Genomic DNA, 16,812 nt, shown 5'->3' with positions numbered 1-16,812 from the left:
CTTGTATTGTATCTTTCTATAGTCCTCTGCTTTTAATAAAGACACAAATAGTGTATAAATTAATGAAACGATTATTTATATTTTACTGAGGATGTTGCATAATATATTTCTTTTTTACAAAAACTCTTTCTCATTGATTGGCTACAGTCTGAAGCACTAGTATTAAAAGAAAATTTATCCCCTACTAGAGCAATCAGAGAGCTTTGGCATACACCTTGACATAATTAGGAGACGTGAAACAGCTTGGAGTATATAAAATTGCAGGATTTGGGAGATAATGGAATAATGAGTCTCCAGGTTTGTTTCAGTGAGTAGGCACGCAGCTCATGGATAAGAACATGTGGATTTCATAGACTGTTTTCTAGCTCTGATTTCATACATCATCAACTAGCAATATGTTCATTTGATTTCTAAAACTTCACTTCCTTCTGGAATACAGAACTCTTTGAATGACTAATGAAAACATCAATTTGCTCAGTAGTTTTTTGTTGTCAATTATTAAATGGACTATTGTTTATACATCCATCTCATGTAGCATAATCCATTTTTTTCTCACGGTCTAATTGCCACTATATAAACTTTTCAATTTCATTGGAATTTCAAACCAACAGAGCTTAGAAAACGAACCCTGAGGTATGGAGAACATATTAGAAATTATAAAGATTTTCTGATAAATATTTACCTCTCCTGTGTTTCCCAAACTCATTATATTTGCATTCATAATTATGAAGGGAATATTCTTTAGTTACCCTCCGGATTTTTCAGGTAGTCATGTACTGTACTTGCTTGTCTTGTTTTACTCTAGCTTTGAACAAGCCACTTTATCTCTAACAGTATTGAAGTAGTTATTAGCTTTGGTTGAGAAGATAGTTCTCTTTTCTGTAGTTTTTCGGTCACTAGGCTCAGTCTGTGAGTTTCTTAAACTTCAGTCAACCTTCTGTAGCTGGCTCGCTACCTCCCATCAGAGGAAAAGAATTTTCAGGGTATGTCAAGAAGAGGCAGGAGTATGGTTAGGCAGAGAGAGTATTGTACATACTCAAGAGGGGAGTTCGGTACTCAGAGTAATGAGACACATTACAGTTTAGAACTGAATATATTTTTTATTCTCTTGAGAGTGTGAACAGCTCGGGATAAAATTGCCCCTCCCACCAAGGGTATCAGCCCATTTGCAGGCATATTTAAAATTTTATTTTTGAGACGAAGTCTTACTATGTAGGTCAGAATGGCCTTGAACTTATGGCAGTCTTCCTGCCTCAGCCTCCTCAAAGGCTTGGATTAGAGGTAATGGCCACCACATCTGGCTGTTTTTGAGTGGCGGGTAACTTAAACATTCTCTGGATTTGCTCAACCTTTTGTTTATGATCTGAATTGGACCAGTTTATGGCCTTCTAGTAGTAAGTCTAGAAGGGAAGGATTATAACTAGCCAAAGACTGTTGACATTGGGACAGTCCTTGTTTAATAGCAAGGCTCCTAAACCTTGTTTTGTTAATTGAGCCAACTTTAGAAATGGGTCTGGTGGGAATAGGTATAAATCTAGCCAAAAATTTTTAGCATGAGGCATATTTTTAGTCCTGGAAGTTGCAGTGTTTTTCAGAGTACAGCTTTTTTTTTCCGATGTATTTAGTAGAGTCTATAGGTCTCACTATACAGGTCAGACTCGTAGTGATCCTCCTGTTTTCACCTCCGAAGCACTGGGATTGCAGGCATGCACCACTATGCCTGATCTCAGTTGCCAGCTCAACAGTTTTGTTTTTTAATTATGACGTATTAAATACATAGTATCTTAATTCTTAAGGGCTGGCGAGATGACTCAGCAGACTAAGCCCCTGCTTAGGCAAGGGCAGGGACCAGGGTTTGATCCCTGGCCCCACATGCCAGGTGGGCCCTGTGGCCTGGGCCCTGAGAGCATTGAGCCAGCAACCGATTCTGGGCGAGGTAGCTCATGCCTGTATTCCCAGCACTGAGAAGGCTGAAAACAGAAGGATCACTGTGAGTCCAAGCTACATAGTGAGACAATATACAAAATACATTAAAAAAAGTTGTCCTGTCCACCTCCCCACCCTTCAACTTGCCTCTCTTAAAAGCTTTTTGTTTTTTTCTTTCTATTCTCTTTTGTCCCCTGCCCCATCACTTGTTCCCCTTTCCATTTGAACATTTTCTTCCTATTTCCCCATATCTACCAACCATTTTGATGCCTATTTACACTTTTTATTTGTCATCCAACAGTCTAACTTTATGTAACTTTTTTCTTTTGAGAAGGGGCATTGTTATTGCCTAGCCAGAGGCTAAAATTCTTCTCCTGATTGATCTAAAGAAGGCACAGAAATATCAGGGTTTGTGAAACCATTACTCTTTTGAAATCTGAAAGAAAGGGCAGGGGGCATATATGACATTGGCCCATAACAACAATGGATCATGCACCATAAAAGAATTCTGTGCATAGTATTTTAACCAGACAAATTTGGTCTTTGTTTTACCATGTTGTTTCAGAAAACCAGCACAGTAGTCACTGACATTTAGGGCAGAGTCCAGCATTGTACTGATCTATGAATATAGATCTCTTAATGCAGAAGACATTTGCAGAGTGGTTAGGAATGTACACATAATGTCCTGCACTGATAATAGCACAGGTTCTGTCTTGAGCTGCTGTTAGAATACTGGGGCCATTTGGCTTTGCAAAATGGCTTTGCTCATCATTTTTACTTCTGAATTTCGTTATGAAACATTCTGCAATGTCATTTAGAGTCTTTTGGTTATACCCAGTAAAAAATTCAGTGTATCTCATATTTTTAAGTTTCATTTGTGGAATAAAGTTGAAGGTCAAATGATCATACCAGTGAATAACTGATCTCTGGTCTATTGATGTTACAAAACTGGGAGGTTGGCCAGTCAATCTGTAGTTTAAATCCAGTGCCCGTGTATCTATAGGTATCCTCATGAATATCTTTATATCTTTTTATGTGCTCTATAGTCAACCAATGCCATAGGTTTGTGCCATAGAGCCACTGCGTACCATTTGAGGCTAGCCATCTTATTCTAGCCCCTGCCTTCTGTCAGTAGCAAACATGCAAGTATCTCTTAGCACAATATTGTGATTGCAGTTCTATATAGGAATCTGTCCCATATTTTGGGTGATGTTCTATTTATAATAAGTATGTTTTTTTGTTGTTCTCAGCAAAGGATGTTAGCTGGCTGAGTTGTCACATAGTAGATGTCACTCAGGTATGTTTATCTCAGACCTGAAATATTTATCTATAAATTGATGGTGATCTTTTATCATGGGGAGTTTTAGAGGTGTGGGATAGTTCAGGAGCTCTATTTCCATATCTGAGTATTAATTGTAACTAGAGAAAGATTTTTCTATGGTCCCTTTTATGAAGAGCCTCATTTATTGGCCACTGAGAGATCCTAGATCTAGTAGCAAGTTTTAAAATAAGTGTTGCACTTTGTGGTTAATTTATAAAATTTCAAACTTTACTCTATTTCCACATAAAGGAGATAAGCACCATGATAACCCAGAAGCACTAGAACTGGGCAATTCCCAATATGCATCTTTGTAAATATTTTTGATATAGATAGGGCAACTGAAAATCAAAACCTCCTATGGTCATAAATTATAGGTGTAACTGAAAACTGCCCGCAGAGGATGTAGTGTTTGGAGCCTCCTTTTTATATGCACCTTAGCCTTTAATATTATATATATATCTTCCTGAGTGTTTAAATATTTAAGACTAAATTAAGGTGAGACCTTCTGGGGTCATTTGCAGAGCCTCTTTGCTCTTGAACCTCTTTAGTTTTTTTCCCTACTGGTTGTGTCATCTGTTAGAATGAGTCACAGTCTTTGCTTGACCACATGGCTTCCTTTGGAAGCATGAGGATATTCATCTCTTTAGTGAATCTCCTTTTAGAACAATGTACACTGGTCTCTCTTCTGGGATCTAACCTTTAGAGTGGTCTGGTCACATCCTGGGACATGGCTGACTTGGAGAGTAAAGACCAAACTATTGGTTGTCTTGTTAGCTTAGTTACCTTGTTTGTTTGTTTGTTTGTTTGTTTGGTTTGGTTTTAGCTTTGGTCTGTTAAGCCTCATTTGTTGAATGCGCAGAAGGATAGTTACATGAGTATTAAAGTAAGTACAGTAAGTTTAGCTATTGTAATCTTAACTGGATATCAAGCACATTGAAATATAAAAGGGAGCCACAGAACTTTTATTATTTTTTTTCATCAATCATTATTGTCTTAGAAGCCTAGTTTTTGTAGAATGCTAACAGATAATAGTTATAAGATTTTATAGGAAACCTTTGATACCAAGAAAAAACAATATTTTATCATTCAAATTTTGGTGACATTATTATACTGGGTCTATTAAGTTGTGGTTGTCTCTAAAATATATTTAAATTCTCATTTTTTAAGTGTCAAATTCTCACCTAAGTTTGTTACCCTTTTTTTTTTAACAAAGTACCTGAGTAAAAATGTGCTTTATACTTTATTAATGTCAAATCTTTAATTTTTAAAGTAGCATTGCCTGGACTGTATTCAATTTTGGCACATTTAACTAATACAACACAGTTACACAACATAATCGTGAAAAACTGTACCATCATAAATAGTGGTCTGGAGGTTATCTATGATGAAATGTACAAGTAAGCTCTGCATCCTGAGGAACCTGTATACTTGGGAAATATAAATATATTTAATACACTGTGAGTTAGCAATAATTAGCATCACAGCTACATAGGAATCTTTACATGTATTTATTTAGTTTTTACTTTTCAGGCAGAATTTAGATTTCTTTAACATGTTTACATAGTATAACTGCACTGGTAAGGATTAAATGACATCTTACAAGTTTAGGAAATAGTAATACTGACCACAAATAAATTTATTACCTGATATTTAAACGTATCTCATTAATACACTGACAGAATGCTTATTTAATGAAAACCAATAGATACAGATCAAGTTTTAAATGACAGGACCAAAATTAAAGATAGGCCAAATATTTTGCTAATTTTATGTGTCTACATTCTTCTTTTTTATGCATTTGGTTGTTACAGGGCCTTACTATGCAGCTCATACTCGTGGTGATCCTCCTGCTTTCAGCCTCCCCAACTCTGGGATCACAGACATGTGCAACCGTGCCAGGACTCCGGCTGGCTTGCTGCATGTGGTGCCTGGGATTGAACTGCAGTCCCTGCGCTTGCCTAAGTCTGCCTAAGCAGGCGCTTTAGTCCATTGAGCTATCTCACTGGCCCTGTGCCTGCATTCTTGATATAATATATATTGTGTAAAAGCATTTATTATTTTGCATGTATTAACTTAACTTTGAAGTTTAATTTTATAGAACATTTTGTCTTCAGATATATAGATATATAGATAGCTAGATAGAGTCATGTATGTGGTATGTTATAAACTAATGTGAAAGTTCTTATTTAACCAATCATAGACTAATTATTGAAAATATTTTTCAATATTAACAAATTAACATTTAAATAATGTTTAACCCTTAACAGTCAGTTTTTTACATAATCAAAAGCCTAACAATGGAAAGCGTGAATTATCTCAGTAAAATATAAAAGCCTTTGTTTCTTGGTCAAGTTTTATAAATTTAACTGTGACCATCTTAGTATCTTAAGAAAACCTTTTTGCTTTAGACATAGGAGACTTTTGGGCTGTTAATTGTAGCCTGTTTAATTTGTATATTGTAATAATTTACTTAACAACATTTGTTGCTTTGTACCCCCATAAGACTAAGGAAAGAACCCTTACAAAGTCATTCATCAGTGGAGAGAATGAAAGCAGATTGCTTCAGCTAGCTGCTTTTTTAGCCATGGAGAGTCAGGCAGTTCCCCAAACTTAATGGATTGGCACTCATTTATCTTCTCAATTACTCTAGATTACTCACAAGTATGAAATTATAGCAGTTAACACTTAAGCTATATATTACATTAAGTGAGAAAGTCATTGTACACAGAAAACAATGGACATTGCATTTATAAAATGGTTTTTAAATAAGTATTGTATTGATTGGTGACAGCCTCGAAAAAAACCATGTCACCATTTTTAAAAACATCTTTACACTTATCTTACCAGTCATTTTAAATTAGCTTATTCTTAAACCATGTGAACGTAAAGCATTTAGGCTATATTATGAATGCTGATTTATCAGTAAACCAACTTAAATAGAACATTTAGAGGATAATATGTAGGTGAAAAAGAACATATTACTCTAAATTATATATAACTTTTATGTTACCAAACTTTCAAGGTTTTTCTCGTACTGAGAATTGAACTCAGGACTTTGTACTTGCCAGGCAGGCACTTGTGCAGCTGAGCTATCTCCCCAGGCCTTCAAACTTTCAAGTTTTTATGTCAGAGTTCCATCTAAACTTATTAACCTTAATTTTCTAATGTTTTAAGTGTGTTTAACTATTCTCCCAAAACCCATGTAACCAGTGTGTGTGTGTGTGTGTGTGTGTGTGTGTGTGTGTGTGTGTGTTTGTGTGGCCGGCTTAGCCCACCCTGGGGTGGGATTGGTGCAGCATGTGGTGCTGGGGATTGAACTATGGTCTCTGTGATTTGCCTAAGCTTGCCTGAGCAGGCACTTTAGACCACTGAGCTATCTCGCCAGCCCTTATTCAACCAATTTTTCATTGCAGCATTGTAAGTCATTGCAGCATTTCTCATAATATTTTAATTTGTTTTGTGTACTTTTTCTGTTAGTTAACACTAGTGACTTAAAGTCAAGAATCGGAAGGTGAAAAAGAGGAGTATAGTTTCCTAGTAGGATCGTTGTTCTTTCTTCTTATAAAATCAAGTTTGAGGCCTTTTTGCTATAGCTTACATTTAGAGAAGAATCAACCTTTTAAAACTTTGTATCTTAAATGGGTGCCAAGTTCATAAAGTATAAAACCAACACTGACATTTTAGACTAATCTCTCCAAATGTTTGTTTGTTTAAAAAGACAGGGCCCTGATTTAGGTTCCCAAGGTAGATTGCCTGAGAGACCAATGTCATTCTGGGGTCAAGTTGCATGTACAGCATGCCTCAAACTGGGTCAGGCCACATGTGCAACTTGCCCAAACCAGAGATTACTCTGTATCTACAGCACACCAAAACTGAGGTCAGGTAGCATATTCACCCTGCCTAATACCATGGTTTATGTGTGTGTGTTTAGCCTTCTTCATTTTTTTTTTCAAAGTTAAGACTACCAAGGTTTTGACTGTTCTACCATATTACCCTAGAGTCAGAACCACCCTCAGTTAGCAGCTCTGCCCTGTTTTTTGTCAGACTAATTCAGACATCCAGTACTAATCACTCAGAAAAGTGTTGCTCATGCCAAGAACAAATATACGTGTTCCTCGTATGTAGCTATTCTAACATTTTTATTAGCTGTTCAAGAAAGCAGGAAAAGAGTTGTATACAAGAAGAATTATTTTCACTAAAATATTGCCACAAAATTTGTATATGTAGGTATCTATAACATACATATAGAAGTCGTAGGAGTTTGCAAAATTCTGGAGATGTTACTTAGCAACTACAGATTACATATCAGGAAAAATATAGAGGCCATACGCATTTCTTCTGCTCCCTCCCATAGTTTTTGACAACTGAAAGCTGGAATGAGAGAAAAGGGACAAGAAAGAGATTAGAGCTTTCTTAGGGGAGAGAGGAAAGGTAAACCCCTGGGTTCCATTTTAGTTCAAGTCCATAGATGTTACTTAATTCAATGCGTAATATCAGCTATCACCTGAATGCTTACTTGAATCTATGTGGCTTAGAACATGTTCTCAGCCACCCATGAAGTGAAGTTGTAGCATCAGGCAGACTGTACTTAGGCCCTTCCTTTTGCAAGGGAAGGGAAAATAAGGGGGGGAGGGAGAGACAGACACATACGCGTGTGCGCGCGCGCGCACACACACACACACACACACACACAAAGATCTTCTGCAGGCTAAAGTACTCAGGACCTGCAGGTGTGCATGTTTTTGGTGATTGCTTTCTCCAGTATGACCCAGAGACCACTTCTCTCCACTGTGTCTCAGGATTGGACCTCCTCTCCCCCTCCTCCTCCCCTTCTCCCTGTGTTTCATGTATTTGATTGTTACAGAGTCTCACTATGCAGCTCAGACTCATAATGATCCTCCTGTTTTCAGGCTCCCCAGTGCTGAGATTACAGGTGTACACCATCATGCCTGGACTCTGTGGCCTGCTCAGACTGCCTTGAGGGAGAGGAAAGAAGAAAGATGCACTGTGCCTTAAAGGGCAAGGGGCTATAAGAAATGAGGAAGAAGAGAAAATTACACTAAAAAGCCTTTAGGCTGAACTTAACCAAAATTGCCCTCTTCATATCTCTTTTTACCTCCTGGGTTGCTCGCCAAGAGAAAATCTTATTACACTGTGTCTGTGAGTTCTACAAATTTAACCCACTTCACTATCAGGCTCCTTGACTCTTGTCATGATGAAAGTATTTTTAGGTTGTATAAAAAGAGGGATTAGGGGCTGGGTATATAGCTCAAAGGTATAAACACACCTGCTTGGCAAGCACAAGGTCCTGAGTTCAATTCCTGATACAAAAAAATTGATAATAATGAGTAAGGTTTATTAGGAAAAGAGAGTATGCTACATACTTAAGAGACAAGTGTGGATGCTCAGAAATATGAGATGCATTATAATTTAGCACTGAATATATTTATACTTTTCGTTAGGAGATGAAAAGCTAGGGAAAGAAGTCTGCCCACCGATTTTTCCATTTCCTTCAAAAGGGTACCAGTCCATTTGCAGGCATTGCCTTTGAATGGGTGATTTGAATGTTCTCTAGATTCACTTAATCTGTTTATTCTCTTAATTGGGCCAATCTGTTGCCTTTTAGTGATGGGGCTGGCAGAGAAAAAAATGTAAATCTGAACAAAGATTGTTGACATTGGGATAGTCTTTATGTCAGATCCAGGTCCCTATATCTTTTTATTTGAGCCATTTTATGCTCTTTTAGTAGTGAGTCTGGTAGGAAGAAGTGTAAATCTAGCCAAAGTATGTTGGCTTGAAGCTGTCTTGAGTGACATTGGCTAAGTCCTGGAAGGTGCAGTCTAGAGTACAATTTTTGAGTACAATTTTTTTTTCTCTCCTTTTTACATTTCTTCTACCTCATGCCTATCAGCTCTTTAAGAAGACATTTACGTTGTGGTCTGTAGTTTCGCAAAGGAGATACTACTCTTTATTTTTTCCCCTCAGTACACGTGTTGCCCTAAGTAGCATCTTTCAAAGTTGACCCATATTCTGTGAATTAGTACATTTCTTGTTATTAGAATTTAGGAATGTTTATACAACCAGAATTTTTAGGTAATTTTTTCATTAGTTAAGGAAAAGGTGATTCTGCTACCTATGCTGAAAAGCTGCCTTTTTTTCCCCATTCATACTCTTCTGACCAAACTCAATGGGCTTTAAAGGACTGAACCCTTGTGTTGTTTCTTTGTGCTTGGCAACTCTTTCTGGTGACACAAAGCTACCAATTTGTGAAGCAATGCATGTATTTATTTATATAGTTATTTTTGACATCTGAAAATGTTTCCAGTTAGGGTACTTCTTTCATTGTACTTTAAGTCTTCCAGTGTGCTGTCCACATGATTGTTAACCATAGATATTTTTGTAGTGCATTTGGCTACAAGACTTCTTTTATTCAGGTCATACTATCAAATTGAGTATTATTGCATATAGGTTGTACAATTTATGGTTGTCAGTTACATACTTTTGAAACACATGTATCCACTCTTATTTATGGAGTCCCATACCCCATAACAACATTCCAGTGATCAAGAAACTATATGTATAGTACTGATCCTTGAAGATTATAGTTCCCATTTTTTGCTGAAGAAGAGAAAATAAAGACAGCTGCACAAGATGTAAAGAACAATCACAAAAATTCCCTTGAGAGGTTTAGCACAGCTTTTTCAAATTTCAGTAAGCTCCTTAAAAAGTTGAATACATAGACCTGAACGTTCAACCATTCATACAGAGGAATGTCTTGTGGTATATTATCTGCATACAAGCGAATCTGTGTTAAGAAAAAATAAAATCAGACTGCTATGGATACATTTCTGAAGAATGACATTTTCTCATCGTGAGTTTCAGGCAGGCCCTGTAGGAATATTCTACAATAAAGTGTTGCTCTTGAAGACTGCTTAGTGGGACAAGATATTGAGGTGGAAGTAAGTCATACTCGCGATCTTCACCTTTCATAGGCTTAGGTTAATGTGTGCCTTTATGTATTAGGGTTTTTTTTAAATATATCAGTTTTAACAAATTAAAAATAGAGAACTTTTTATAGAATAAAGATGAAGAAAAATATTCTCATACAACTACAAAATGATTTGGGATTTTAAGATATTATTTCAATAATCAAAAAATTTAAAAAGGAATTTAGTGTGGCCTAAGTGTAAAGTCTCTAGTAGGTTACAGCAATGTGATAGACCTTCACATTTGCTCACCAACCTACCCAGAGCTTATAGTTATGCAGAATGCATTCATGGTAAGTTCTCCACACAATATTTTAATATCTTTTATATTTTTCTATGCTTATATATGTTTATATACAGTTGCCATTGTGTTGCAATTGCTTGTAATATTCAGCATGGTAACATTCTATACAGGCTTTGTAATAGGATACACCATATAGCTTATGTGTATAGTAGACTATTCCATCTAGTTTTGTATAGGTACACTCTATGATGTTCATAAATGAAATCACCTACCCACACATTTCTCAGAATATGTACCTGTTATTAAGCAATGAATGACTATATTTGCTTTGAGCCCACTGTGTAATGAGTATTGTCTTTTGTCTTTCTATGTACAAGCAAGTATTCCTTTCATTTCTTCTTACTTGTCCAGCTTTGTGAAACTTATGAAACTATTTAATACCAAATAAGTGAGTATTTAAAAATTGTCAGTGTGGTGATTTAGAACATCAGGTATTAGGTGTACTTCCAGGACATTAATACAAATTTGCTTTCATTTGTTTGAGAATAGATAAATTATTGAATGAACATTTATTAAGCACTGTTCCCTGTATCAGACACGTTTCCTTTTCTGTTTTCTTCTCTGGGCCACCTTGTTTTCAGTTACTTTAATCTCCTTGGATAGCTCTCTAAAATTTTGAAACATTTTCTTTTAAACTAATTTCTAGAAAGAGAAATTAGTTAAGGAAAAGGCGATTCTTTTGGCCCACTATGTTATGTGTATTGTGTTTTGTCTTTCTGTGGTGTACAAGCAAATATTCCTTTCTTCTTACTTGTCCAGCTTTGCAAAACTTAAGTGCAGTGCAGTGCAGATTTATTATTATTGAAGACCTTGATGAACCAGTTTGAACTTTTTGTTCTATGTATGTTTTTTCCTTAATCTAATTGTTTTCCTTTAATTATGACTGTGTAACTCCAATATGTATTTGAAACTTTTAAGAAAGTTTTTATTTCTTGTAATAACTTGCTACTAGCTTTACATTGTAGTGAGCCTTAAAATATGAGTTTTGTGCTTAAATTTGATGCTGTTTTGCTATAGCAAGAAGGCCAGATTATTAGGTGTTTTGTTAATAGAGGAGAGTATTTTTGCTCCTGCATTTACAAATATTTCTGAAGCATTCAATTTTAGAGAGCTTTTCTTGTCATGATATAGTCATTACCATTATGGTTTTTTTTTTTTTTTTTTTTTTTTGTGGAACCGGGGATTGAACTCAGGCCTTTGTGCTTGCCAGGCAGTGCTTATTCCACTGAGCCATCTCCCTGGCCCACCATTGTGTTTTAAAACACCTTTAAATTTTTATTTACTATTAAAATGATTTAAAAAGTTAAAGAATTTCATAGTATCTACCTGTGTCTTAGGGAGGCTTAAAAAATGTTATGTTATCATATATCAGTCATTTTAGAAATTGTTACTCTTGAGGAAAAAAAATATTTCTTTATTTCTCCTAAGTTATCATTTGGTATCTTTTCCCATCATGTGATTACTCTTTAGAGAGTGGTTTTTCAAATAACACATTTTCCTGGCATTCTCCTTTACCATTTCCTATATTCCCCACCCTGTCTTTAAGAATGTGACCTTTTTTTAATATGAGAAAAGTTATTTTTATTACACACAAATCTGCTTGGTAAATAACACTCAACTGTTCAATCTAAAAATTCAAAGGAACATCATATATTTTTAAAAAGTAGTGAAGCCAAAAGAATACAGACTTGAATCTTGGAGACATTTTTTTTTCAGTGATTCTAAATTAGATTGAACACTCACAAACATTGAATGTCTACTGTTAGCCCAATCTGTATCTATTTTTTCTTGAGACAGGGTCTTGCTATGTAGCATAGCCTGGCATCAAACTCTAATTCACTTATATAACCCAGGCTATCCTGCAACTCAGGGTGATCCACTTATCTCACTTCCTGAGTGCTGGGCAACCGTTATCATTTAAAAATAAATTTAATTTATTTTATTTTTTTGGCTAGCTCAAGCTGCCTTAAGGGCGGGTCTGGTGTGGCTTGTGGAGCTGGGGATCGAACCACAGTCCCATGTGCCTGAGTTTGCCCAAGCAAGCACTTTAAACATCTGAGCTAACCTGCAAGCCCCCTTCAAATTATTTTTTTAAATTTTTTTTGCGGTACCGGGGATTGAGCTCAGGACCCCGCGCTTGCCAGGCAACCCTAAAATTAATTTTATTGGTGTACTTCAAATGTACATAATGATCACACTCATAACAAGGAGTTTGTACCTTTACATTAGTGTATCTTGATTCTTTATTCTGCAATCATATCTCCTCCCTTCAACCCCCCTGCTCCATTATTTATAAAAGCTTTGTTTCCATTTTAAAAATTAATTTTAGATGTACATAATTTCATAGGGAATTTGTACCTGTATATAATATATCTTGATTCCTTCTTTCTCCCCAGTCCTGTCTCCTCCCTTCAAGCTGTCTTTCCCTACTGATTTATAGAAGTTTTGTTTCCATTCTTTACCTTCTCTTTTTTCCCCTCCTTCCTTTTCCCCTCTCCTTTGTTATCCTTCCTATTTGAACTTTTTCTATTTCCCAATATCTGTTATACCTTTTGGTCCTTACTTACCCTTTCAGTTACTCACACCAGAAAAACAATGTGATATTTAAATGTGTATGTCTGATTTATTTCACTTAAGAATATGGTCTTAAGGTTGATCTATTTACCCAGAAATGACTCATGTTTATAGTTCTTTATGGCAGAATGGTATTCCACTGTATAAAAAAGCATGTCTTGTTTATCTTGTCATCTGTTGATGAGCATTTGGGCTATTAAAAATTGTGCTGCTATATACATGCACATGTATGTGTCACTGTGGTATGATGCTTCTAATTATTTCGGGAAGATACCAACAAGGAGAAAGAATGTGGTCTTAATTAGAGTATCTGAACTCTACTATCTCTATACCCTGTTAAATCAGGGTAAAAATGAATGTTTAATAAAAATGTAACTCTAATTCAAGTCAGTAACTCTTTTCCAGCTTTAGATAACCTTTTTGTTTTTCAGGATTCCCCATGGTAACTTGGAAATATAGGATGAGACACAACAAACATACTAAATATGTAAAAAAAGTAAAATAAACATTTTCATGGAAAGACATACAATGTGTGTGAGTTTACATGTGTATATGAATGGATCTGTTAGCTAATACTACCAAAAGTGTTAAAACAGTAGCTGTGAGTGGGTAGAATCATCCATAATTTTTTGTTTTCTTTTTGCTTGCTGGTATGTTTTCCAGTTCACACATAATAACAGAAACATAAAATCATTTCAAAGTCAGAAAAGTTACACACCTCAAGTAGATTTGCATAGCAAAAAATAAGATTGTCAAATATATAAGAAAACAAGAACCGTATGTAATATAGCATAGAGTATAAAAATATGTTATATGTTGTGGCTATCACCATGGGGCTCAACAAATTGTATAGTATCTTAGTTTATTCCACAGAGTAACAGAAATAAAACTGTTCATATTGTACTAAAAACAAGACCACTGTCCCAGGCTGCTTTTTATACATAAGATGGCAAAAAGTATAGAAAGTGGAAGTATAGTGCTTAATATTTTATAACACACACACACACACACACACACACACACACACACACGCTCTCAGAACTAGTAACACATTTTGGGAGAAATAAGGCAGTTATCTTAAAATTCACTGTTTCCATCCAACTATTACAAAAATAAGTGTAACTTAATACATTATAACACAAATTTGGGCATTACAACTACTCTATTTCATAAATTGTCTTATTTTTCTTGATGGAATAATGGAAAAATGCCATTTCCTCATATCTTTAGAAGCACCCCTTCCTATAAAAACCTAAAACACTCCAGAATTTTTCAACAAGGACATAGAAAAGTTAGGACTAAGAGCAAGAAAATTATTCTAGTTGGCTTAATAGTGCGTAAAATGTCACCACTTCATTTAACAAAATGAGTTCTACAGTTGTGTAATCATGCATTATTAGTCCATTAAACTATAAGGGACATGACTTTGGCTATAGTTTAGGTAAGGTATGAAGTGTAAAAAAATTATTTTTAAAAATGTGGACACAATATTAAAGAGACATTTCAAAAGCTCAGGTACATTTTTAAAGAATTTTAAACCAAGATAGTCTTTCTTTTTCAACAGTAAAATAAAATTGGTGACAACACTAACAATGACCATAATCTTTTATTTTCATTTTCAATGACTTTTGCAGAAAATGTGTTACTATTTTCAGTTGTTTGAATGGCAGCTATTTTTTCTTTCACCAGCTATAATAATATAGTAGTTTTGAAATATATATGTAAAGACCTTTTCATTTTGCTTTTAGAAAGTATGATTTAATTCTTAACATTCTGCCTCTAAAACAACACAAAATAAAAAAAAAAACTTTAATGGGAATGTTGCCTAAGGAACATGGGAAAACAAAAATGTGACCTGGGTTTAAGTCAGATTAAGCATGGCTGGAAAATTGCATTTTTGCTCACACTTTTAATAACCATGTCTCTGTTCAACATTGTTAACATCAAGATCCCTACTTTCCTAAGCACAGTAACTCTGTTTTGCTGTGTGTTTCAATTTAACTCTAAAATTAACTACAAAGGTGGCAACAGAAGTATTTTTCAAGTTTTATGTGTAATTTTATAGTTTAATGGACAAAATAATGTGTTTCCTTACCACTAGTGAATAAGTTTTTAGCAGTATGAATGTTACTGTAACGGAAAGGGAAAATGTACAAGTAATGAGTAATTTTTAAAAGCGTGCATAAATTTCATTTTCTCTGAAATATCTTGAGTTTGAAAACATTGGCTTTAGATTCAGAATAAAAGATATAATATTTTCTTGTATTTCTCAGGTATTTGTATAATTCAACAAAACTAATGTGTGGTTAAAGTTGAAATGACATTTTACTTGTTTTCTCTTTCAACAGTTAAGAGATGTTGATACTCGGAAAATTATAAAAGCAATGCTTTCATATGTATGGCCCCAAGACAGGCCAGATCTACGAGCTAGAGTTGCCATTTCCTTGGGATTTTTGGGTGGTGCAAAGGTAAGTATAAGAGAAATCATGCATTATTTAATGCTATGCCTAATATATAAGAATTGTACTATTGTATAGGAAATGCTATGACATTTTCTAGTTACACGCCTTCAACTAAATATGAGCCACTTTTGGAAGAACATGGCCAACATTTAAAACCTTCATTTAATTTATGTAATTATTTTATGTTATGAGTATAAATTATTTGATAATATTTGTTCTGTCTCTGGATCAAATGTCTAACTTCCTTCTCCAATTCAACTTGGTAGAATTTATTCCTAAAAGCAGTATAAAAGACAAGCTTATTAGTTATAACAGATATAAAAGTCATTACAAAAGAAGTTCTTCAAAGCCTTTTATATAATGCATATTTTCTGATAAGTATGCTCCAGTTTCCAGTAAATTGAAAAGATGATGAAGTCATGAGGTAGATCATTAGCCATACATGGTAAATAATAGTTTAATATCAATAAGAAGAAAAGAAAAACTGGAAAAAGACTTAAATTCTGGATAAATTCAAAACAAGGTCTCTCTGTTTCAGTCACCTCTTCAGTTTTATCCTTTTCCTATAGCACAAAATTATATTGACATCAAATATTTAGGACATTTATTTTCGATTTATGCACATTTCAAAGTCATGGAAGTATACATATAAAGATACGGTGTGTTGAGATGATGGTGAACATCCTCTCTGGAATCAGACTGCCTAGTTTTTGCCACTTACTAACTTGTAACCTTAGACAAGCTGCTTAGTTTCCGTGCCTCAGTTGTAAAGTAAGTTTGTGACAAGGATTAAATTAACATACATAGTAGTCTCTCACTATTTCATGGTTCGATTTTCATAGACTCATTGTTTCATGGGTTTTCAAAACATATTAATCTAAATTACTTATTGCAGTTTTTGTTATGTCACGGGATTTTGCAGTACTGTACAGTATACATATGTTGTTAAAATTATGGAGGTTTACAAGTTCAGAAAATGGTTAAGAACATTAGAAGTGTCTCTCTCTCTTTTTTTTTTTTTTCGTGGTACCAGGGATTGGACTCAGGACTCTATGCTTGCCAGACAAGCACAGAAGTGTTTTTAAAAGTATAGGAGGGTGGTGAGATGGCTCAACACCTACTTAGAACAAGCTTAGCAAAGCACAGGGACCGCAGTTCAATCCCCAGCACCACATGCCAGCCAGCCCTGCCCCCAGGTGGGCTGAGCTGGCCCCCCACACACAAAAATAAATAAATAAA

General features: G+C 35.1%; 1 protein-coding gene across 1 annotated transcript in view; it reads left to right on the top strand.

Annotated features, from left to right (window-relative positions):
- The window catches only part of Abcb7 (ATP binding cassette subfamily B member 7), a 272,876-nt gene that overhangs the window by 153,176 nt on the left and 102,888 nt on the right, over nucleotides 1-16,812 (top strand). The window contains exon 4 of the mRNA XM_004647313.3: nucleotides 15,460-15,579. Coding sequence (XP_004647370.1) covers nucleotides 15,460-15,579 — 120 coding nt within the window. The remainder of the gene's footprint in view (nucleotides 1-15,459; nucleotides 15,580-16,812) is intronic.

Source organism: Octodon degus, unplaced genomic scaffold, assembly GCF_000260255.1.
Source record: "Octodon degus isolate 3935 unplaced genomic scaffold, OctDeg1.0 scaffold00301, whole genome shotgun sequence".
Lineage (NCBI taxonomy): Eukaryota > Metazoa > Chordata > Mammalia > Rodentia > Octodontidae > Octodon > Octodon degus.
This window is presented reverse-complemented; position numbering and strand designations above follow the sequence as displayed.